The sequence below is a fragment of the Siphateles boraxobius genome, unplaced genomic scaffold (genome assembly GCF_051911475.1).
Source record: "Siphateles boraxobius isolate OS27281-9 unplaced genomic scaffold, OSU_SipBor_1 31, whole genome shotgun sequence".
NCBI lineage: Eukaryota > Metazoa > Chordata > Actinopteri > Cypriniformes > Leuciscidae > Siphateles > Siphateles boraxobius.
The window spans coordinates 9,720,604-9,746,344 of NW_027508931.1; the positions used below are offsets into that span (position 1 = coordinate 9,720,604).

The 25,741-nt window shown below is 39.3% G+C and overlaps 2 protein-coding genes across 3 annotated transcripts in view; one reads left to right on the forward strand and one right to left on the reverse strand.

Annotated features, from left to right (window-relative positions):
- Nucleotides 1–23,666, forward strand: part of grm3 (glutamate receptor, metabotropic 3) — a 76,971-nt gene extending 53,305 nt beyond the window's left edge. Inside the window, exons 6-7 of the mRNA XM_077193689.1 lie at nt 15,904–16,081; nt 18,767–23,666. Of these exons, the coding sequence (XP_077049804.1) occupies nt 15,904–16,067 (164 nt within the window). The 3' untranslated portion in view covers nt 16,068–16,081; nt 18,767–23,666. The remainder of the gene's footprint in view (nt 1–15,903; nt 16,082–18,766) is intronic.
- elapor2a (endosome-lysosome associated apoptosis and autophagy regulator family member 2a) overlaps nt 15,760–25,741 on the reverse strand; it is a 36,036-nt gene continuing 26,054 nt past the window's right edge. The window contains exons 22-25 of one of the 2 annotated variants that reach the window (XM_077193687.1): nt 23,762–23,916; nt 19,634–19,745; nt 18,723–18,928; nt 15,760–16,088 (exon numbers count right to left, since the gene is read on the reverse strand). In XM_077193687.1, the coding sequence (XP_077049802.1) occupies nt 16,064–16,088; nt 18,723–18,928; nt 19,634–19,745; nt 23,762–23,916 (498 nt within the window). In that variant the 3' untranslated portion in view covers nt 15,760–16,063. Of the gene's footprint in view, nt 16,089–17,552; nt 17,841–18,722; nt 18,929–19,633; nt 19,746–23,761; nt 23,917–25,741 lie in introns of those variants that run through there. The other variant, XM_077193688.1, reaches the window with a different exon arrangement.

The following is a 25,741-nucleotide window of genomic DNA, read 5'->3' on the forward strand; positions in this document are numbered from 1 at the left end:
ACCGAGTATCGTTTTATTCATTGTGACGGATGATTAAGGGAATTTGGCCTTTGTGTTTCCTCATATTTATACTCCTGTGAAACAAGAAGTCATAGCTTGACAATTTCATGTTCCTAGTCACCCTGGTGTGATAAACAATGTAAATATTAATGGGAATATACTTCAGAGATATTTTACTCAGCCAACGTGTTTTGGAGAAAAACATTTCATAATGTGATTTTGCCCCAACTTTTAATTAATTCTGACCACAACTGTGTGTGTGTGTGTGTGTGTGTGTGTGTGTGTGTGTGTGTGTGTGTGTGTGTGTGTGTGTGTGTGTGTGTGTGTGTGTGTGTGTGTGTGTGTGTGTGTGTGTGTGTGTGTGTGTGTGTGTGTTATTTTTTCTTTGATGAACAGAAAGTTCACAAGAACAGCATTTGTATTGGAAATTGAAATCTTTTCCAACAGTATACTGTAAGTATTTACTGTAACTTTTGATCAATTTAATATGTTGGTGATGAAGACAATTTATTTATTTCAAAAGAAGAAAAAAAACATGGTACCACAGGTATTGTCACAAACTGCTCCGAGACACGAAGGTTGAGGACCCAAATGTAGTTTTATTGAAAGGGTAATCCACAATCGTAGTCGAAAACAGGCAAAGGTCATAAACACCGGGTAATCAATCCAAACAATAACAAAAACAACAAGGCAGGGAACACAGGCAAAAGAGTAATCCACGGAACAGGCAATGTGGTGTAATCTGTTTTAATGTGAAGGGCCTAACAGGATGTAGGGGGAGCTATTGGTGCTTACGGGGGAAAAGGAAAGAAAAACGTAGAAGAATAAAGGAGCTGTTCTGTTGCTCTATAATGTGTCGCTTGAATCTATGGCCAGAAAACACTACATTGTGTCAGAAGTCGGGCGGCAGTAAGAGCTTAATCGCCGGGGAGTGAAAGTAAGCCGTTCTGGGAGTGAAAAAGACTTTATCCGGAGAAAAAGATGTCGGATACAGAGGAAGCGGGAGCTAGTGCACCGCATACGCAGCCTCGCATGCTACAGCCCCAGCTACAAGTAAACAGCGGCAATAATGCTAACGCTAATCCAACCCCGAACGCCACATTCACCATTCAGCCTCCCGAAGCATTTGATTTTTCTAAGCCTCAGCAATGGGAAAAGTGGATACGGAGGTTTGAAAGATTCCGATTAGCCAGCAATCTGCACCTTAGCTCAGAGGCTAACCAGGTAAACAAGCTCATCTACTGTATTGGGGATGAAGCGGATGACATTCTTCGAGGTCAAGCTTTATCGGACGTGCAGAGACAACAGTACCAAGCGGTAAGAGACACTTTGGACATATATTTCGTGCCCAGGAAAAATATTATCTACGAAAGAGCCCGGTTTAATCAAAGAGTGCAGCTAGCTAATGAGACTGTTGACTCGTTTGTCACCGCGCTTTATGCTTTGCCGGAAAACTGCAACTACGGGGCACTGCACGATGAGTTAATAAGAGATCGCATTGTTGTGGGACTCAGAGACACCAGTTTAGCAGAGAGACTTCAAATGGACAAGGATTTGACGCTGGAGAAAGCAGTAAATCATGTTCCTTGGTTCTGTAGACGCAGGTTCAGATCCTTGGTATGCAGATCTTACAATCAGAAACCACAAGGTCAGATTTAAGATAGACACTGGAGCTGATGTTTCAGTTATCCCAGCCCAAATGTACTTCTGTATAAATCAAAATGAGACAGAGTTATGCAAACCAGATAGACCATTGTTTGGACCATGTGGCACTCCTCTCAATATATTGGGTATGTGCAGAGAAACATTGTGTAAAGGTGAAGAAGAAATAGAAGAAAATGTGCATGTTATCAAAGATTTGCACATAGCGCTGTTAAGCAGGCCAGCAAGTGTCAAGCTAAACCTTGTGTCTAGAGCAGATAGCATAGACATGAAATAGTTAAAGGAGAATTACCCAAAGTTGTGTCAGGGCTTGGGGTTAATGCAGCAACCTTATACTATAAAGCTGAAACCTGACGCTGTACCTTTTTTCCTGGCTACACCGAGACGTGTCCCCATTCCTTTGTTGGGAAAAGTGAAACAGGAACTGGAAAAAATGTAGTCCATGAGATTAATTAGCAGAGTCGAAGAGCCAACCGAATGGTGCTCAGGTATGGTCCCAGTGCCAACCAAAAATGACTCAGTGCGCATTTGTGTGGACCTTACTCACCTCAACGAAGCAGTGTGGAGAGAAAAGTACATCTTGCCTTCAGTCGAACAGACACTTGGATCCCTGGCTGGAGCTAAAGTCAGATGCAAACAGAGGGTTATGGCAGGTTCCATTGTCACCAGAGTCAGCACACTGCAAAACGTTCATTACCCCTTTTGGAATAGCCTCAGCTAATGTCCCCAGAACATTTTCAGCGGAGAATGTCAGTGATTCTGAATGGGCTGCCAGGCGTGGTTTGTCACATGGATGACATCCTCATTTATGGAAAAGACCAGAAGAAGCATAATGTCAGACTTCACTCAGTGCTTCACAAACTGCAAGAGGCCGGTGTAACACTAAATATGGAGAAATGTGACCTAAGCAAACAAGAGGTAAAGTTCCTTCGACACATTTTGTCTGCAGAGGGAGTCCAACCTGACCTGGACAGAATCAGATCAAAGCAAAATGGTCAAAGCGATGAAAGAGCCGTCTAACATCAGCGAAGTGTGCAACCAGTTAGGCAAATTTATTCCTGGACTGGCTGGAAAAGATAAGCCCCTAAGAGATCTGCTTTCAAAGAAAAACCAGTGGGTTTGGAGCGATGCACAACAAAATGCATTTGATCAGCTGAAAAGTGAACTGACGTCAACTCCTGTGCTCACACTCTACGATCCAAACAAAGAACTTAAGCTGTCTGCAGAGGTACAGGTACCATGAGGTACAGTTACTCCATCTCACACATTCTAGGCAAAGCACTCCTCACAGCGGACACACTGTCACGCGCTCCTGTCGAGCTAGATTCAAAATCTAATGTTACAGCAGAATTACTGGCTGACACAAACATTTACGTCAATGAAATAATCAGAAGCCTACCTGCTAGCTCGACGTACATCACACAACTGAAAGAACAACTAAAAACAGACATCACATGCTCTGAAGTCATGTCATTGTGTCAGAGAGGCTGGCCAGATTACAGCCATCTCACAGGTCCAATCAAAGCATATTGGCCACACAGAGACACTTTAACTGTACATGATGATCTGTTCCTGAAAGGCAACAGACTTGTGATTCCTGCCACTATGCGCAACTCTGTCCTCGTAGCCCTACATGAGGGACATCATAGAATGTCTAGATGCAGAGAGAGAGCTAGAGAGACAGTGTGGTGGCCTGGTCTGAGTGGCCAAATCAACGAATTGGTGAAAAACTGCACCATATGCATTAAAGAACGTGCCAACTCAGTGGAGCCTTTAATACCCAGTGAGTTCCCTGAAAGACCATGGCAAAAAGTTGGAGCTGATCTTTTTATTCTCAATAACAGTAACTATGTACTTGTGGTGGACTATTACTCCAGATTTGTGGAGATGGCTAAACTGACGCCCACGAGATCAGAGGATGTTATAGTACACCTAAAGTCCATCTTTTCCAGACATGACATTCCAGAGCTTTTCTACAGCGACAACGGACCTCAGTTCTCAAGCCAGATGTTCAAAGACTTTGCAGCACCATATGGTTTCAGAAATGTAACCAGCAGCCCAAGATTTGCACAAAGCAATGGTGAGGCTGAGCGTCATGTCCAAAATTTGAAAAGACTACTAAAGAAAGTGAAAGACCCATCTCTTTTAGCTTACAGTGCGACCCCATTGGCTAATGGATACAGCCCAGCGCAACGACTAATGGGAAGGAAACTTCGCACTCCAGTACCCCAGCTTCCCTCTTTGCTCATTCCCAGCCTGCCAAACGAGGCTACGGTGAAAAAAGGGAGAGAGAGAGAGGAGACTAAAGGACAGTATTGTGTATAACAAAAGACATCGTGTGAGAGATCTTCCTCAATTATCACCAAGGACAATCGGTGTGGATCACAGACACCAAGAGTGAAGGGACTGTCATCTCACCTCATTCTACACCCAGCTCATATGCCCTAGAGAGTCCTTCAGGAGTCATCAGGAGGAATAGGCATCACCTATTGCAATTGCCGGAAATCAATCCAAAGGTACAAATTCCAAGTACACCCGTCAGACCTACAGAGGGCGCCAGGCTCACACCAAACAGTTCAGAGTCTGTAGTTAGGACTCCAAAGGCTGCTACCCCGGGTCCCGTCAGAACTAGGCTTGGCAGAGTTGTTGTTAAACCTCAAAGGCTTGACTTGTGAATACAAAAAAGAGTTAAGTAAAAAAAAAAAAAAAGTGCAATAATTTGTAAAAGGTAAAAAGAAAAAAAAGAGTTTTCTTTCATGCAGTAAATGTTCATTTAAGTTTGTATTCATCTCATAGAAAGGGGGATGTGGTGTAATCTGTTTTAATGTGAAGGGCCTAACAGGATGTAGGGGATCCAAAAACCAAGAGACATGAAACCAGGGAGAATGCTAGGAATTGCAGTGTGACACTAAACAAGACTTCGCAGGGAATGAATGAGAAAACCAGGCTTATATGGGGTGAACTAAACAAGATAATGAGACACAGGTGAATGTGATAATGGTTGAGGAGTCTGGGCAGTGAGTTATGGGAAATGTAGTTTGTGAGGGAATGACAATAGTCTGATGTGGAGTGCCCTCTGGTGGCTCTCAAGGGCACTCCAGCTGGTGACCATTACAGGTATTTAGAGGGCAGCATTATTCTGCTACTAACCTTTTGGAGCAGTCTTCTTGTCAAGAACTCCTATGATGCTTAAAATGCTCTAGGTAGGCAGCTCACTAGAATTAGGAAAAGAGCTATTGAGACACACACAGACACAATAGGATAGGATATTTGTGTTTTTCCTTTTCTCAGACACTTTCAACCCACACATAATGAAACAAAACAATTGCTCGTTCGTCCGCCCACCATCACCACACTAACTCATACAAACACACACACACACACACACACACACACACACACACACAGAGACACAGACACAGACACAGACACAGACACACACACACACACACACACACACACACACACACACACACACACACACACTGTATGCTGAGATTTAACCATCACCTCCATCTGTAGCCACTAGATCACTTACAACTAATTAGCCGCCTCTCAATTCACAGATCTGGAGTAAATATTTATCTTGCCTCACAACAGTAGATTATTATTTTAGCAATGGTGTATTTTCAGAGCAGTGATATTATTTGACACTGAAAAGATACAGAAGAGTTTTTACCTTGCTTACATTCTTAACACACACACACACACACACACACACACACACACACACACACACAACATAATACACTATGAAACAAAGCCATCGCTTATCCACCCACCATTAACACAGACACACACACACACACACACTGACCAGGCACCACAGAAAGAAGAGCTTGTTGTTCTATGGAAGATTTATTTTCATGTAAAAAGTGATGTGATAGCATCTCTGTACTCACAACATGGTGTCCAAACTGCGGTACATTTCTGTATATAACTGGAAAAAGTAGTTGATGTGTTTATGACTAAACCATAAGCAAGTCTTGAGTCTGAAGTTCACACAAATGTCAAGTCAGAGGCTCACCTTGTGCAATCTGTCCTGCTAAAAATCAAGTAATGTTACGATACAAAAAGTGCCTTATATTACTTATTTCCCTCCTGGAAATTAACTTTCTGATTTATGAATTATAAATTTCTGAGAAGAAAAATATATTTACATATACAGTGCATACTGTATATTTAGATGTACAGTATCTGCATCTAAAACGGATTCTATCAGCTGTAGATAATTGTTACAAGGAAGCAGTATATCACAAAAATATTTGATGTCAACCCTTCAGATTAAAGAAAATTTAGAAAATACCTATGATGCAAAGAAATCCAAAATAATAAAAAAGAGGATGTATTAAAATGATCAAAAGTCACAATGCAGACTTTTTTTCTAAATATAAAAATATTTTAAATAAATGCCATCACAGGAATAAATTGCATTTTTAAATGTATTAAAACGGAAAACATTTTAAAATCTAAATGGTTACAATGCTACTTACTGTTTTTACTGTATTTTTATTTTAAAAATGCAGTCCTGGTGAGCATAATAGCATAAATTATAAAAAAATCTTCTCAGGCCACACATTTTTTTATTTGTCCGTACAATAAAGGTCAATCAGGTTAGGTCAAAAAAGACACATTCCAGGTCAAAAAAGGACAAATGTAGCATAAAAGCAATCCATATAACTCCAGCAGTTTAATGTAAATCTTATATATGATAACTTTGTATAATGAACAGAGTGATATTTAGTGGTTATTCACTCTCAAATCAAATGAAATCAATGATCAACTCGTGCATAGGTATGCACAAGAACCAGAGGTTTAATGTTACTTATAGGTAAGGTAAAGGTTTTTCATTTGGACTCTATGCATGAGTTGAGTTAAAAATACACAAAACAAAAAAAATAATTACAAAGAATTGAAAAAGTCTTACATTTCATTTTGTTAAACATAGAGATATTGTTGGTGAAAAAGAAACTGGAATAAATGGCAACCTTCTGCATGTTTGTGCACTTTGTAGACTCTGATGAGTGGTGCTAATGGTTCTGTGACTATCATTTTGCAAAATATTTTATTTTCATAACATTGAGTCATTTACAAGTCCAAGTAGAGTCCTGAGTCATTGGTCCAAGTCATTTTCTTCATTTAGTCAAGCTAGTAACAAATCCTTAAAATTGCAACACTGAGTAAAATAACTGTAGTCTTCCACCACTGCTATCAACTCAGAACACACCTCTTTATCATTTCTTTCTGCTCTCTCTTTCTCTGTGAAGAAGCTCTTCAAACTGTCAAACTCAGCTCTGCGGATGTGCGTCTGTGTCCTCACCAGGGATGCTGTGTCTGAATGGCGACTGTCAGTTGCATAGGTATGCATGGCAGAGATATGTTGTTTTTAAACCCTGAATTTTGGAAACGTCTAAGATGCCAGACTGACATGTTGTGTTACCTGAGAGTCAAGCGGATCATGATCATTGGTGATGTCACATTGCCAGTTTTCTGTGTCTCTGTCAAAACGGAAAATAACGTTACCATGGAGCTTAAAAAATAACTGGCATGCGTATATTACCTGAGAGACAGAAAGAGACATCACAAGTTGCTACAATCAAAGAAAATTAAGCTAGCAGCAGTTTTTTTGTTGAATACAATCAGAGATGGGCATAAATACATGGAAATGTATTTAAAATAAAAATACAAAAACCCCAGTTGAAATGTATCAAAATAAAATACTAAATTCGGTGTGGGGGAAAAGTATTTAAATACAAATACAGTATTTTTAAAATGAAATTTGCCATGAAGTCTCATTATCAGCAGGGCTTGAAATGAACACCCACTAAGCCGCCAAATGCTGGTGGACTTCAGCAGTGGCGTGTAATGCAGTTACTCCTAAGCCACTTTGGCGGGTTGAATTTGATATATAATATATCTACATTATGCAATTGTAGTCTTTTAAAAAGGCCTCTGAAATAATAAACTAAGTGCAAAGTAGTGTTGTCAAAAATATAGATTTTTCGATACATATCGATACTGAAATATCTGAAACACTTCCAATAATCATTTTCCGCAGAATAAATACACGAAACCAGCTGCACATTCTCGCTCCCTCATCTCTCAGACAGCGAGTTGAGACACAAACTCGCCTCTCACTCATCTAAAACTCTTACTCACTCATTTCATTTGCTCCTGATGGGTGTTACAGGGCTTAAATTCCGGGGTGGGATTGCATGTATTGCGCATCATTTTACTCAGATTTTGTGCCCACCCAAAGTGCGTGCAGATAAAGCCGCCTATCAGTACTTAATTTTGTTATTTTTCGCAGTTTTTATTTTTGTGCTTAAACAGCCAAACACACAAAATAATGTCAAAATGGTCAAAATGTGTCAGGGTCTTAAAGTGACAACAGCCTAATATACCTGCTGCCAAATTATGAGATAATATTTAAAATATCTATATGGTAGTTTTTGCCCATGGTATCGATGTCAAAATTGTGGCCAGTAAAAAAGCTGAGTGGCTGGTAACTTTGGAAAACCACTATAGCGACAGTGGCTGGTGAGCAAAAAAGGTAATGTCAAGCCCTGATTATTAGGCTGAAATCTAGGTATATTCAAATCTATTGAAACGCATTCTGAATACAAAGAACTTTTTGGTGTGTTCAACTGCTTAGAAGCTTTTGTTTTCATTTCAACACCTCTACCACCAAATTTTCAAAAAGGTGTTGTCTGTCGGCGCCAATAGCCTCGTGGGCAGCACGCCGACATATAGCACAGTTGTGTTTCAGGCTTCCGAGTTCGAGTCCCGGCTTGTGAATCTTTCCCGATTCCGTCCCCTTCTCTCTCTCCAACTTCGCTTCTTGTCAACTAACTGTCCTGTCATAACAAAGGCAAAAACGCCACAAAAAACACACACAAAAAAAAAACAGGTGTCAAATAAATGATTCACTCATAAAGACAGTCACTTGTCACCACCCACTGGTATAACCTGCAGAAACAGACATTGAATAATCACCATTCATCTGGAACAAGCAAACACAGATAAGCAGTACAATGTCTTACATTTAGGACTATAAAGGTATTAAAATATTTGTTCTCCCTTCAAAAAAATAAGTGCATGACACCCAATATCAACTACACTCATTTCAACTACATTGATTGATACAGGCATATTTTATGCCTATGATGATCTATATGCCTTAAAGGGGTCATCGGATGCAAAATTCACTTTTATATGGTGTTTGCATACAAATGTGTCTTTGCGGTGTGTGGACACAAACCACCATACAATGAAAAAAATCAATTAAAAAAATGAATCCTCAAAAAGTCTAAACACTATCAATAATCAAGCAATTTAGATTTTCTGCTCCGCCCACGACTGCTGACGGGCTGTCCCGTATTAGCATATTTCCACCCTCAGCCATTTGTATACTGTCCACCAAAGCAGGTTGTCATGGCAGCACTTTACGTGTACTGTGTCGACACCCCACATGGAAGAGAGGGGTGGGGTGAGCAGTTGCGTATTATCATTTAAAGAGACATGCACCGAAATGGGTCGCTGTGAACAGAGCTGTTTTTGAGGAGAATCATATCAACTTGTGGCAAATGGGCATCCGATGACCCTATTAATGTGTCAAAACAACTGTAAACAACTTTGTGATTCCCTACGGTGAAAGAGATGTAAATTATAAATTCATGTTCATCCTCAGTCAGTTTATGTCCCTACGCTCCATGAGCAGTCTGAGTGATTTGTGTCGAGCAATAATACAGAATCGCAGGTTAAACTGCTCTTGCCGGACTTGTGCAATCTGTTCAGATCAATTGAGCCATTTCAAGAGACCATCATACTACAAGCCTGATATGTGGATTTACTGAATCTGTGTCAAAAGCATCCCATGACAAAACATGCAAACATCTGTCAGGGATGCACAGATATATTGTGATCGACACTGATGAGCCATGGTTATTTAATGTTGTTGCAGATAAACAATATGATGGATCATAAATTTATACCCCACTGTTTTTTATTTTTTTGTCTATGGCAGGACTTTAGGTAAAAGTTTGTGTGAAACTTTAGTTAAAAGTTAGACAAGGCATCAAAAGCTCAAGTTGTACAATAAAAGACCCTAATTCTTTCTGATCGACTGACAGACAGACAGATAGATAGATTTCAATCATACTCCTATGTCCATCCATCCATCAGACTCTCTATGAATTCCTATATCAAATGTATTTGTTCCACAAACAGTTTCCATATCCTTGGAGGCTCAGCGCAGGATAATTAACTGCAATTAGTGTTTGTAGCGGGTAATTATATTATAGTTATCCTGTTACCATATGTTGATTATTTAATACAGGGGTATGCTCGGCATCTGCCTAATGACGGATGGTTACACATTATCAAGGTCAGTCGCTTGCCATCAAATCGTGGAATGAACAGATGAGCAACGAAGAAATGAACAATGGGCCACAGAAGGTTAATTTGATCCAGCGCACGATGAAGTTCTCGAATACAGCAAGATGTTTGTGGATTTCATGGCACTTCGGCTGCATGTGTGTGTGGGGGTCTGTGAGTGCATGGGTGTTGCAGTTGATATTGACGTTATCTTTGTGAATGATGGGGTTCATAACTTCTAACCTGTTTTCCTTATCTGATGAATCATCATCCAGCAGAAAGCATCCAGAGACACTCTGAGCAATTACACCATGCAGAGAAAACATACTGCACCAGGTGTGGCTGTAGGCAACTATTTGTGTGTTTACATATAATTAAAATGAAAAAAAAAGTTAATAAATAAGTAACGTGGTATTACTATTATTTTTTTAGATTGACAGAACAATAGATACATGTAAAACGATAGATCAATAGAACAACAGATAGATAGATAGATAGATAGATAGATAGATAGATAGATAGATAGATAGATAGATAGATAGATAGATAGATAGATAGATAGATAGATAGATAGATAGATAGATAGATAGATAGACTTTTTTTTCTTGCCTCTATAGAAAAATAATCACTTGTACAATCAGTAGTGACAGTTTCACCATCATCCCTTGAGGGACATTTTCTTCTTGTCTTCTCTTTCGGTTCACAATATATCATTTTCCCTGAGGCCAAAACTCGAGACAGAAGCATCAGCTCCTCTGTGCTCATTTGCCCATGTCTTGTTTTACAATGTGCTGACCAAGGTCGCTTCCTCCCAGAGCCCCGAGCTACACTACAGAGGTATGTGGGAGACTTCATATGAGCAATAAAACCAATACCTAGCACATAAACCCTGACAGAAAACAGCCCGATTCCTCCTCAAACCCTTGAATGTTCTCTGCTTGAAGTCGGATGGCATTGTGTAGTCATTTTGTTTAGAGATTCGATGATACTTTTCATCGCCTGCTTCATGAGCCTGCAGCCATTTACGTACTTACTGATTATAACCAAAGACTTAACTTCTTGAGTTAATGTGTTTCATCCCACTTAATATGTGTGAAATAACTTCTCCCCCTCTTTCTCATACTCTCTCTCTAGCTCCATTTTCCCCTGTCGGCTTGGAGAATCAAGTAAAATTTGACGCATATGGTGACGGAATGGGTCGCTACAACATCTTCAACTACCAGAGAGTGCCAGGCAGCGACAAGTTCACTTATATCCAGATCGGAGAGTGGGCAGAGATTCTTTCTCTAAACGAGGGCTTGATCGGCTGGCCAAGAGGAGCGGACGTACCCACGTCTCAGTGCAGCGACCCTTGCGCTCCTAATGAGATGAAGAAGATGCAGGCGGGTGAATACTGCTGCTGGATTTGCACTCCCTGCGAGCCCTATGAATACCTGCCAGATGAGTTCACATGTATGCCCTGCGCACCTGGCCAGTGGCCCCGTCCTGACCTGATCGGATGCTACGACCTTCCTGAGGACTACATCATGTGGGAGGATGCTTGGGCCATCGGGCCCATCTCAATTGCATGCGTTGGCTTTATCTGTACCATAATGGTCTTCATCGTTTTCATTCGGCACAACGACACACCACTGGTCAAAGCTTCTGGGCGCGAGCTGTGTTACATCCTGCTGCTTGGTGTCTTCATGTCGTACGTCATGACTTTCATATTCATCGCGAAACCGTCGCCTATCGTGTGCACGCTGCGGCGGTTAGGCCTCGGTACCTCGTTCGCAGTGTGCTACTCCGCCTTGCTCACGAAGACCAATCGAATCGCTCGCATCTTCAGCGGCGTGAAGGAGGGCGGAGCTCAGCGACCGCGCTTCATCAGTCCCAGCTCACAGGTGTTCATCTGTCTGTCGCTGATCTCAGTGCAGCTCTTGTTAGTGTCCGTCTGGTTACTGCTGGAAGTTCCCGGTACGCGGCGGTTCACCACGCCAGAGAAACGTCAGACTGTCATTTTGAAGTGTAACGTGAGGGACTCTAGCATGCTGCTCTCGCTAAGCTACAACGTGGTTCTGGTGGTCCTCTGCACGGTCTATGCCTTCAAGACCCGCAAATGTCCGGAGAACTTCAATGAGGCCAAGTTCATCGGATTCACCATGTACACCACCTGCATCATCTGGCTGGCCTTTCTGCCCATCTTCTACGTCACTTCCAGTGACTACAGGGTACGTCTGACCCTAACATTCTGTAAAATTCAAATTAATGAAAATTTAAAGAAATTCATATAATTGCAATAAGTGTGACTTTTAAAGGGTAAGACACCCAAAATGTTTAATTTGGTCCCCCTTTATTCAGATTGTGTCAAACTTGTATGACTTAGGCCCTGTCCCAAATAGCACCCTAAACACTAGAGGTATTCCTCTGAGTCCGCACTTCCGTGATGTAACGGCGCTTTGACTGTTGGGAAGATGTCTGCTGCAGAGCTCGCATCAGCGCGGGTTCGGCAAAAGTGTGCATCGAGGGCGCATATCGACCGCAAAGGGGGCACTCGTGTACACTCTTCTGACACCTAAAATGACAAATGGAATGCCCTACGGTCTCATGGACTTGACGGACACGCGCACACAGCAGCCATTGTAAGTCCACAAGACCCAAAGTGTACAGGTCCTTCTCAAAAAATTAGCATATTGTGATAAAGTTCATTATTTTCCATAATGTAATGATAAAAAACAAACTTTCACATATTTTAGATTCATTGCACACCAACTGAAATATTTCAGGTCTTTTATTGTTTTAATACTGATGATTTTGGCATACAGCTCATGAAAACCCAAAATTCCTATCTCAAAAAATTAGCATATCATGAAAAGGGTCTCTAAACGAGCTATTAACCTAATCATCTGAATCAACTAATTAACTCTAAACACCTGCAAAAGATTCCTGAGGCTTTTAAAAACACCCAGCCTGTTTCATTACTCAAAACCGCAATCATGGGTAAGACTGCCGACCTGACTGCTGTCCAGAAGGCCATCATTGACACCCTCAAGCAAGAGGGTAAGACACAGAAAGAAATGTATGAACAAATAGGCTGTTCCCAAAGTGCTGTATCAAGGCACCTCAGTGGGAAGTCTGTGGGAAGGAAAAAGTGTGGCAAAAAACGCTGCACAACAAGAAGAGGTGACCGGACCCTGAGGAAGATTGTGGAGAAGGACCGATTCCAGACCTTGGGGGACCTGCGGAAGCAGTGGACTGAGTCTGGAGTAGAAACATCCAGAGCCACCGTGCACAGGCGTGTGCAGGAAATGGGCTACAGGTGCCGCATTCCCCAGGTCAAGCCACTTTTGAACCAGAAACAACGGCAGAAGCGCCTGACCTGGGCTACAGAGAAGCAGCACTGGACTGTTGCTGAGTGGTCCAAAGTACTTTTTTGGGATGAAAGCAAATTTTGCATGTCATTCGGAAATCAAGGTGCCAGAGTTTGGAGGAAGACTGGGGAGAAGGAAATGCCTGAAGTCCTGTGTCAAGTACCCACAGTCAGTGATGGTGTTGGTCCACTGTGTTTTATCAAGGGCAGGGTCGATGCAGCTAGCTATCAGGAGATTTTGGAGCACTTCATGCTTCCATCTGCTGAAAAGCTTTATGGAGATGAAGATTTCATTTTTCAGCACGACCTGGCACCTGCTCACAGTTCCAAAGCCACTGGTAAATGGTTTACTGACCATGGTATTACTGTGCTCAAATGGCCTGCCAATTGGCCTGCCAATAACCTGACCTGAACCCCATACAGAATCTGTGGGATATTGTGAAGAGAAAGTTGAGAGACGCAAGACCCAACACTCTGGATGAGCTTAAGGCCGCTATCGAAGCATCCTGGGCCTCCATGACACCTCAGAAGTGCCACAGGCTGATTTCCTCCATGCCACGCCGCATTGAAGCAGTCGTTTCTGCAAAAGGATTCCCGACCAAGTATTGAGTGCATAACTGAACATAATTATTTGAAGGTTGACATTTTTTGTATTAAAAAAACACTTATTTTATTGGTCGGATGAAATATGCTAATTTTTTGAGATAGGAATTTTGGGTTTTCATGAGCTGTATGCCAAAATCATCAGTATTAAAACAATAAAAGACCTGAAATATTTCAGTTGGTGTGCAATGATTCTAAAATATATGAAAGTTTAATTTTTATCATTACATTATGGAAAATAATTAACTTTATCACAATATGCTAATTTTTTGAGAAGGACCTGTATATGAAGTGTGTCATTTGGGACAGGGTCTTATTTTCTTCTATGAAACACAAAAGAAGTTTTGAAAAATTCCTTCTATAGCATATGCAAAATCTAATTCTTGGAGTAATTAAATAATAACTATTAATGTTAAAGATTATTATATTTATAAAAACACCAGCAACCAAATGCCATTTGGGACCCTCTGCCCCAATTCTGAGGGTTCGTTCTTCAATTTTTCACTTAAATTGAAACCATATTTGTGACTGTACAATTCTAAATTAATTCAACTCCCCTTTGGGGTCTGGCCAAATTAATTAAAATTCCAACTCATGAATTTAAAAGTAACCAATTCTTAACATAACTGTATTTTGCCCAGTCCTGTCTGACATATGCAGAAACTGCTCAAATCAAATTAAAGTACCTGAAGCTAACTGAACAAAGCTAGATTTAATCTAATTTAGTGAGAATAAATCAAACTGATCTGAGCTGAAAAGTGGAACCAGAAGAAAAATCCATTAACATGCAAAACAGACAATGTTGTCTTGTATTCGTGCTTGTGGGACTGCAAGATGCCTGCTGTTCAGATAGCTGTTACGTGTATTAGGAATTACACCAAGCAAGCAGATCTGTCAGATAGAAATCTGTTGACAAATTTAAATCCTCAGCAAACACGTAGCCTCAACAGACAACTTCTCAATAGCTCGTTGATGCAACAAATATATAACATATAGAGTGATTCAGTGTGACAGTGTCTGAGCGGGTCTATAACTGAGCTTGTCATTCACCACACCAAGTGAATCCAATAGAAACTTGAAGTACCCAAACAGCATTGCCAGACGTAGATGGCCTGCTGACGCAAGGAGGAATTCTTGCAGGGAGCAGGACAAAAATGTGTCTTACTAGGCCGCAGTCAATGAAGTGCAAAGAGAGGCTCTTTGCTCAAGAGACGTGGCCCTCAGAGACTACTCGCCCACATTGCTGATGCCTGTGGAAGCGCAGAATAGTTGAAAGATACAGAAACCCGGTGCAAATGCATGCAGCCGCATGATCAGAGCCACCAATCAACCGAGTACAACACTACAGAATAAGGACAGCTTTGTAGATGGCTCACGCTGATAACAATGCAGAAAATATGAGCAAGACTAATAGAACAGCTAATCGGTTAGCGTATTTTTAGGACATGAACGTACGCGAATCGGGAACTTGCAGTATTTAAACCAACTGATAATTCATATTGAGATTAAGGTCTAACTGAAACCATTAATTTAGCTCCCTGTGAAATTGTTCCTTAAGCGGAACAGCATTGTGTTCCCCTGGGGTTGAGAGATCCCTGTTCAGTTTAGTGTTATATCTGTCCTCTTTACTCACAGCAGTGCGCCTTGACGGGGGACTGCGGGGAACAACATGAAGATCTAAAACTGGGAGGAAAATTGTTGCTAATGGGAGACATTCAACTAATTCTAATCAAATGCTATTTACGCAGCACTTTGCTAAATGTCACTGTTATTATACCCCCGTGCTCTACCTCTTTATTAGCCAAGGGGTTCTTGATAGTCACAACTAATAGCTTCTGATTATCGGAATAAATGAGTCACCGTACATACAATGATGGGTGAGAAATAAATTGTGTTTGTCCGCTCTCTTTCAGGTCCAAACCACAACCATGTGTATATCTGTCAGTCTGAGTGGATTTGTGGTGCTGGGCTGCATGTTTGCCCCCAAAGTCCACATCATCATGTTCCAGCCTCAGAAGAACGTCACCAGTCATCGGTTAAACATGAACCGGTTCAGTGTAAGCGGGCCGGCCACTAGCTACGCGTCTCATGGTGAGATCTACACACAAACAAACACATACTGTATATTAGATAGAAACATTTGAACATTGACTTTAAGTATTGCCTTTACTTTACATTTATGCCATGGGCACAAATACAGCAAACTCAAATTGTGTGACTTAAACCCTATTTGGACGGGATTAACAAGGGTAGATTGAGTGAAGTAATTGTACCACAGGACGTCTTAAATAATAATGGCCAATTCGCATGAGATAATATATCTCACTACATTTACCTCCCTGTCGTCATGTGCGTATTACGCTGCTTACTGATATCACGTGCACAAACACATATAACCTATATTTATATATATATATATAAAACATTTAGGTCCGCTGGTTTGGTCGAACGATGTATTAATTAAATTCAGGTCTAGAATGCAAGTCTAGAATGCAACTGAATGCCTTTTCAAGCGCCTCCATACTTTTAAACAGAAAACAACAGAATATTTACCTACATATTTACAGCAGGTCTATTCGCACAGGATTAGTATTATACCTGAGGTCATTTTTACGGACCTGTTAACAGAAGGTAAAATTCGAACGGGACTAAAATCACTGAGAAGTTCTGGTAACAATTACTTTACCCCACCTCTCCATGTTAAACTAATCCCATCCGAATAGGGCTTTACTGAGGAGAGATCTTCTGTTCATTTATACATTCCTTTATTGCTCTCTATACTTTTCTTTTCCTCCAGAATCTCTTATTGGAATTTTGATTAAAAATAAATAAATAATTGGTAACCCGTTACAATAAGGTTTCTTTAGTTAACTACATTAGTTAATATGAATTAAGAATGAATAATACTTCAACAGCATTTATTAATCTAAACTAATTTTAATTTCAACATTTACTAATACACTGTGTCTGTTAACATTAGTAAATGCACTATAAACTAACATGAACAAACAATGAACGACTGTATTTTTATTAACTAACATTAACAAAGATTAAAAAAAAATACTGTAACAAATGTTTTGTTCATTGTTAGCTCATGTTAGTTAACCTGTTAAGCTGCAACCCCAATTTTGAAAAAATCCACAGAAATGGCATACCCAAACTAAAACAGATACAGTTCATGAACCCTTTGTACTAAAAGCACAAGTATTGTTTAGCTTCAAAGTTTTGTAAAGTTATTAGAAATTTATTTTTTATGAAACATCTTCATGAAAATAAAATTCAGGTTGGCAACCACAACTGCAAATGCAACCACAGTTTTGTTATTTTGGATTTTATCATCAAGTTTATGGCATTATGTGCCTAATGTGATATTGTATAACATACACAAGCATGCAGAATTGCAACCATGATGACACGACCCACAAAAAAAAAGACATAAATTGACAAAATGCTGCAAAGCAATTTATTTGTGCTCTAAATACAACTGGCTGTCAATGTTGAACTTTCTGCAGTGCTTACACAGGCAGTTTGTAGTGATTACAGCCCTTTGATATGGCAATTTACGCAGAGGATTTTAATGTCAGCATTGTCACACAGAGCGGTTGTGTAAGAGCACAGAGGAAAGGTGCGGTAGGGAGAGGCCGTTTTGCCGCCTGATGGTGGGTAATAAGCCCATGTGTGCACAGACAACAGCTTCTGGTCTGATGCATTATTCACAAGCACAAAAACAGATCAGGTAAACGGTTTCATCTTTATTTATATTTTATTTGTCTAATAAATAACATGACAGACACTGCAAAGAAGAGAAGGCGCTGCGGAGTGCAGAGCAGAGATCACATACAGTCACACGCTAGGAGGGAAAAGATGGGGAGGGAGGTGATGAGAGGAGAATCAAATGGGGGAAAAGTTGTTGGTAAACTTTGTGAAAAGTTTGTGGTTTCTTTTTGTAGTTGGCCATCAGTGGCAGAGTCGAATTCTAACATACTATCACTTTTGCTGCGGTATATGGCATGCATACACAGTTTTCAAAAAAATTGTATATGCATGGAATACCTTGATAAGTGATGAGCTACTACTTACCATATGTTAAAATGTACAGTATATAACAGAAATTAATACATAAATAAATTGAGAAAATATGCATTACTGCATGGTTATGTAATCTATAAAACATTTTTGGATTCAGTTCCTTGCAAACATAACTACATTATGATATATTATACAGTAGTGGCCAAAAGTGATGTCTGGCCTAGGAAAATTGACATCTTCACCCTTTGTTCAAATACTATAAAAAAATGTTTAAGCATATTGCACAGTTATTCTAGGAGTTAATTGTTCTATTTGTTATATTTTGGCCTGGCTATCATAGAAATACATTATGAACACATGCATAAACAAGAGAGAATCAACAAGTATTAATAACTGATTATGTTGTAGTCAATGTATGCTTTTTCCTGTTTTTGCATATTAAAATAAAACCTGTAGTTGTAGTTTGCTTTTTTTTTGCTAAATAATTTTGACTGATAAATGCCTTAACCAAGTTTAGTGTTTTGTTCTTCCCTCATATTTAAAATAAATTTCCTCATATTTTGATGGTTTATTTGAACTTGCAGGGTCATTAAAAACAAATATCCCCTCCGGACATCACTTTTAGCCACTACTGTATACTTTTACCATGATATAAAATGACTTCATATTATGTCCCACCGCTTTTACATCCCTTATTCCTTACCTTCTGCATTTGTCTAATTCTTCTTTTGCTCTTTCTTCCTTAAGCATCCGTAAGCGCCAACTTCGTTCCGACGGTGTGCAACGGAAGAGAGATTGTTGACTCCACCACTTCCTCTCTGTGACCCCGCCCCCTCCTCCAGACTCCTGCCCCTTAGCGACTGTTAGCCAATCAGCACACATTGTGCTCTGCCCAAGAACTAGGTCTGCCTACGATGTGTAGAAAGTGTGTATGATTATGATTTATTATTAAATTATTTTTAGGGCTCGTTGTAAATATTGACTGACATTGTTGTAGAGAAACAAAAGAACAAAAAAAATCCTTTATAGAGAGATTTTGGAATCTGTTGTTTTGATAGATTTATTATGTATGTTGTAAACGGCCATGATGTGATGTAAAACTCAAACCAGTTTTGATTGGGCCACAGTAGAGACTGACAGAAATGGCTCCGCCTGCAATACTGGATACAATTTGTGGTCGTTTTCTTTTGTAGGCCTCATTGTAATAATCTAAATTGTATGTATTTCTATGTTGTACATTTTGTATAGAATCTTAACCGATGGTTTTAACAGCACACGACGACAGTATTACGCTGGTCATGAGGGCCTGAGCAGGAAAACCATCGAGTGAGCGCTCGCGCCTCACACTTCACGTCGTCTCATTACAGGCCGTGGCTTAATACCAGAGGTTACAACACCATTTTAGTAAACTGTCATTACATCTGAAAACATATTACATTAACTGCATCTCATAAGCATTACGTTGAGATGGCTGTGATGCATGTTTATGTTGCAGCACAGATATGCAGTCTCCTTATATATGTTTACACTGCCTGTGACGAGTAGCCTTCAGGGATGGGAAGTCTGGAAGATGAGCATGTGAGGTAAAGTGAATCTTACAAAGTTGACACTAACCTCTTTTCTACGATCATGGTGCTGTTGCCGTCCTGCACTTTTCGATTGGATAAAAGTTGATTTGCCAAAGAAAAGCCCCTTAAACCGGCTTGTGACAAACCAGGAAACAGTACTGTCAAAGGGCAAACAATAGGTTAATGTCCTCTCTAAAAACTGTTTTCAAAACCACAAAAACAAAAACTGTGATATATTTGAAAATACACATATTTGATCAAAAATACAAAACTGTGATATATTTGAAAATATACATATTTGATCAAAAATACAATAAAAACAGCAATAATTTGAAATTATTATAATTGAAAATAACTGTTTTGAATGTCATTTATTTCTGTACTGGCAAATCTGATTTTTCAGCATGATTACTCAAGTCTTCAGTGCCACATGATCCTTCAGAAATCATTCTAATATGCTGATTTGCTGCTCAAGAAATATGTCCTATTATTATGTTGCTAACCTAACTCTGGCACCGGCACCATTCCAGTGGAAAAATAGATTATCGGTTACGTTTCTGACGTTGGCCATGCTTTGTGATGCAGTGAATGTAAAATGTATTCTGCTGTTCGATATCTGCTTGTTGTGCCTTATCATTTGTCCTATAGTTTTAATACGAGAGGTTCCTCAGAGCCTTTTGGTGAGAGAAAACCGGGCCATTTTTTTTACAGACATCTTTTTTTACATTTCAGAAGTTTTATACATTTCTATGTTTTTCTGTTGGTTTGTTTGGAAGAAAGTGGGACGCTTGGGTTCTTCGACAAGCTGACGATTTATGGAGCACTAAAATGATAAAAGTTTTAATGTTTTTAGCTCGCGGCCATCGCTTGGCCTCAAAGGATTCTATAAAATAGCACGTTACCAATTGTAAGTGTCAAACTCTATCATGTAATTTAAGGATCAACCATTCTTGGCCCGTCATGAAGAGATATAGTAAACAAATATGTAACAGTAACCTAGAAATGCTAAAGCTCTCTACATTCATAACTCATCAGAATGGCAGCAAATGAAGTAATTTGTGTGTCAGTTAACAGTACCACGAGGTGAACATGCACAGCAGGAGCAATAAAATCAGGTAACAGAAAAAACAGCCAATCGATGACAGATTTAGTCTTCCAACACACACACAATCAAAATGCAGCCAAACCATATATATATAAACTACTATATATATGCTTCCTCACTCCTCAGTTTTTCCCCTTTTCACTTACTAATTAGCGATTAATTCTGCTGAAAAGTAGGGTTAGGACTTTCAACAAACCTAATCCTAAGTAAATGACGTTGTGTAATTAAAATGAAAATTTTGTGCCTGACAAATTATTAAATCTTGGAAACATCCATTGGACTAGCATTGAAGTAGGAATTAAAGCTGTATCTATATGGATCAGAAAAGATATGGACTACTCAGACAGCAAAGCCTTGGAAACCAGCCAAAACACCCTAGTAACATGGTAAACAACGCTTAGACCACCTTAGCAAATGCATAGCAATGCCCTGGAAACTGATCAGAATATCCTAGCAATTGCAGAGTAATGATAAAAACCACTTAGAACACCCTTGCATCTACACAGTAACATAAAGCAAAGCACTCAGTAAAGCAACTGCTTAGCAACATGCTAAACCACTTAGAACACCTTAGAAATGCATAGCAACACCCTGGAAACCACCTACAACACCCTAGCACAATGACATTCTAAAAACCACCCATAACACATATAACCTGCATAGTAAGTAACATACTAAAAACCACTTAGAACACCTTAGCAAATGCATAGCAACACCCTGGAAACCAACTACAACCACCCAGTACAATTACTTTCTATAAACCACCCAGAACATTCTAAAAACCTTCATAGTAAGTAACATGCTAAAAACCAAACCCACTAAGCAACTGCTTAGCAACACAATGGAAACCACCTACAACATCCTAGCAACGCCCTAGCACAATGACATTCTAAAAACCACCCATAACACCCTATAACCTGCATAGTAAGTAACATGCTAAAAACCACTTAGAACACCTTAGCAAATACATAGCAACACCCTGGAAACCAATACAGTGATGGTCACTTTTACACAGGCAAAATCTACAGTATAAATCCCTACACTACTTTGCTCCTACAACACAAACAAAGAAAGTTTATAAGTAAGTGAATGTAGGGAGAAAACATCATGGAGTTATGTAAAGCAGTTTGCTGCCCCATATACTCCAGCATGATACTCAGCAACTCTGTGCTTTTGTGGAAAGGCTACACCACCCCAAAATCTGCAGACATCCTCTTTCCACACATTAAGTTGCTAGGGGTCCTCATTCCAGCATTAGTCTCTTTTAGAATGTTTTTGAGAGAAGAGGGAAAAAGTCCAAATGTGGCGGTTTCATCTGAGTGGCTTAGAAACGGTTTAGGAGGGAGGCGAGACTGCAGTCTGCGCAGAAACACAAATCGAGAGCGAGCCTCCCTCACCCACTGCAGCAATTTCATTCAAGTCAGAGTGGGGATCGAGAGTCTTACTGCAGAATCAGCCAGCTGTGTCTAAACGAGTCACTGCGTGGAAAAGTTTAAAGAAAACTTTCATAGAAATGTTCATGTTTGACATAAATCTTCACACACCATGGTAGAATACGCTTGTCAGTCCTGTTTGGTTGTGAAAGAAACAGACAACCTAGAACCAGTCAAGTTAGTTCCTGGGTCAACATATTTTGACATTCCTGTCCGAAAATTTTGTCCTAACCATATCCCTACCTCTAAACCTAACCCTACCCCTAAGTTATCCCCAAAATCGGAGGTGAATAAGACTGATGTAGAAGCAACAACCCCTTACTGTAAGCCTAAACTTGACATAAACTGTAAACTTGTCCCTCAAATCTGATTGGTTGGTTGTAATGTTGATCCTGGAACATGTTGCACTTGTTTAAATCAGGTTAGGCAACCAAATTGACTACCTGTCTCTTACAGGAGTCACATCTGAATTTTAAGAGCAAGTTCAGTTGATGTGTGAGCAGAACAGTCAGTGACTAGCGAAGAGTGTAGCATGTGATCAGAGAGCTACAAAACGCCTGTTAAAGGGATAGTTCACCCAAAAATGAAAATTCTGTCATCATTTACTCACCTGCATCTCTTTCCAAACCTGTATGATCTTTCTTCTGTGTAAAACAAGAAAATATTTTTGAAAAACCCTACAACATTTTTCAAATTAGCTTTTTTTGTGATTTGCAGAATGTAGAAAGTCATGAGGATGAGAACATGATGACTGTTTTGAGTCAACTATCCCTTTCAGTGTCTGGGCAGAGGAGTAAATTGGGGGGGGGGGGGGGGGGGGTAGTTGCGAAAATATTTTATATAGGATATATCTAGAAAAAAAACTAAATCCATATAATACATACATAATTCAAACAAGTCTTGATGTTTACTATGGTTATTTGTCACTAAGGTTATAGGCAAGACTCAAGGCCAGGTCCAAATGGTATCTTCATTTCCCCCATATTTTCTGTACTTTTTTGGTAGGAACATCTGCATAATTGTGTTGAATATAGCTGTATTACGAATTCTGTCTTATTGGAAGCTGAAAGTATCATCAAATTAGTCAAAATATTTATTGAATGAACACAGAAAGGGGTGCGTATTACTTTACAAAGGACAGGCGTTTCGATTCTGTGAAAATCCACGGAACGGTTTTCATGCAGGCCTGAGAGTTTGAGAATGGGATTGATTTTGTTTTCTGTTGAATGTAGAGGCTAATTTAGAGTCAAATCTGTTAGTAAAAACAGTACATTTGTCAATCCCATATACTTTTTTCAAACTGTTTTTCTGAAACGGCATGTTCATTGGATGTATCAAGAACAATTTGGGGTGATTTCAAAGTTCTATGTAAGGGTTAAAAAGGTTTCTCACAAAAAAGTCTCCTTCAGATCTGTAAAAGAGGTATAACGTACTTCAGGAAGGCACTGAACTTTTCGGTTTGAACACAAAGCAATAGAACAGTACCCACGGTGCAGTGTGCAATAAAAAGGACATTATGACATCACAATAAATCAACTAAATGATGAATTGTCTTTGTTCTTCCTCATTTTGGGGTTGTGGGGTAACAGTAAATCTTTATCACACTTCAGGCATACACAAACACACATTGACATACCTTCTCAACACTTTCTGTCTCAGTGACTGTGATGAATTCAGATGTCTCACAAAAGACGAGCATTTCCTCACTGACAAAAAAAAAATGTTCCCGCGTGTTCTCTCTTCTACTAAATTATTCTGCTGACATCCAATCAGCTGGCTTCTGGCGGCTTTCTAAAGAGGATGAAGCAGAAGAGATTATGAGTAGGGAAAATGGAATGCAATTTTTGCCAGGGATTTTCTGGCCAGAATAATACATCGGAAGTGCTGAAGTGCTGAAGCCTTTGAAAACCCTTCCTTTTATCAGCCACATAAGTTCGCCTGAGGAGAGAGAAGACAGGTGAGAGAAAGAGAGAGAGAACGGCATGAATGAGAGCGTGAGAACAGGAGGTAAAGTGATGGCTGAGGGATAGAGATAGTGAGGGAGTTTTTTTGGTGAATTGTACACATCACCCTTCTTCTGTCCTCTGTGGAATTCTAATGGCTGTGGCACAGAGTCAAGGCTTTTATGGGAGATATCAGAACCGCTGCACTTTTCCAGGTTAGACATGAATTCTTCCACCTACAACACAATATTTCTGAAGCCCTGGGAGACGACGAATCACAGGAATGAGAGAGAGTCAGAATAAAAGAAAGTGAGATGTGACATTCGGATATAGTGAGAGAACTAATGAGGAACGTACAAAACGTTTGCTGCGCCGCTGCAGCATTACTTTAAGCAATAGTTCACCCAAAAAATGACAATTCTGTGATCAACTACTCACTGTCATGATGATATGAACAGAATCTTTAGAGAAGAATCTTTACTCAGCTTGTCATATTCATATTGAGCACATTTAAAAACAAACAAAAATGAAATACTATAATGTGTTTTGTGTGAGGAAAATATTTTAATTTAAATTGGATATAAAATGCCATATTGCAATGAGAAATTAAGATTCTGTGTATAACAACTTAAATTTTAAACTGATCATCACATACAGCTGACTTTAGAAGAAAATGAAAATAGTGCACAAAATATACAGTATGGACCAATTTTTTTATTGTTTTCCTTGTCTGAACATTTTATCAACTAACTTGCTGTAGCCTATTTTTCATTTATTCTTAAAATAACGAATCCACCCAAAAGTAACCCGACAATATTATAAGATTCGATAAAAAAAAATACTCTTAAGGTCGTTTTATTTTTGTTTTCATCTGCTGTTTCATCCTTCTTGCTGTGTAGTTCATTAATTTCCAAAAAAATTAAAAATTCAACCAAATTCACAATAATACAGCATTTGATTGGAAGAAAAAGATACATTTAAAAAATTTTATCAAACAAGGCTTAACCATACAAAACTTGCGATGAACTACTCATCCCATGAAGCACTGCAAATTATGTATCTATAATCAGCCATGACATCACAATATAAAAACTAGTGAATGTATAAATATTGAAACGTATTAGATTTACTACAAAATATTCAAACATACAAAAACTTGAGAACACAGGAAATTAGTTGAAGTACTAAAATTAAGTCAAGAAAAGTCACCTTTATTAATATACATAGCTTTATACAATACAGATTGTTTCAAAGCAGCTTTGCAGTAATAAACAGGAAAATAACGATTCAATGATGTAAACAGAAAATAGCAAACAGTGATTATTCAGCTGAATTCAGTTCAGTGTTGATTCATTTAGGTTAAATTACTGTGTAGAGTTCAATACAGCTATAAAGCTGATTAAAACTAAAATTATTAAAACTAAAACTGAAATAACTAAAAGCTAAATAGAAATATTAAAATAACTCATGATATATAAATTACTAAAACATAAACTAAAATTAAAATTAGAATAAAAACGTCTTGGTTACTAACGTAACAGTGCTGAGGCTTACTCACATGCTATTGGCTCGTCAGTGGGAACTGCACGAACCAATGGCAGAGCGGCATAACTGTGAGAACCAATTGATGCCCACATAAGGGTCAAAGCAAGAGCTTATGACGTCATGATAAA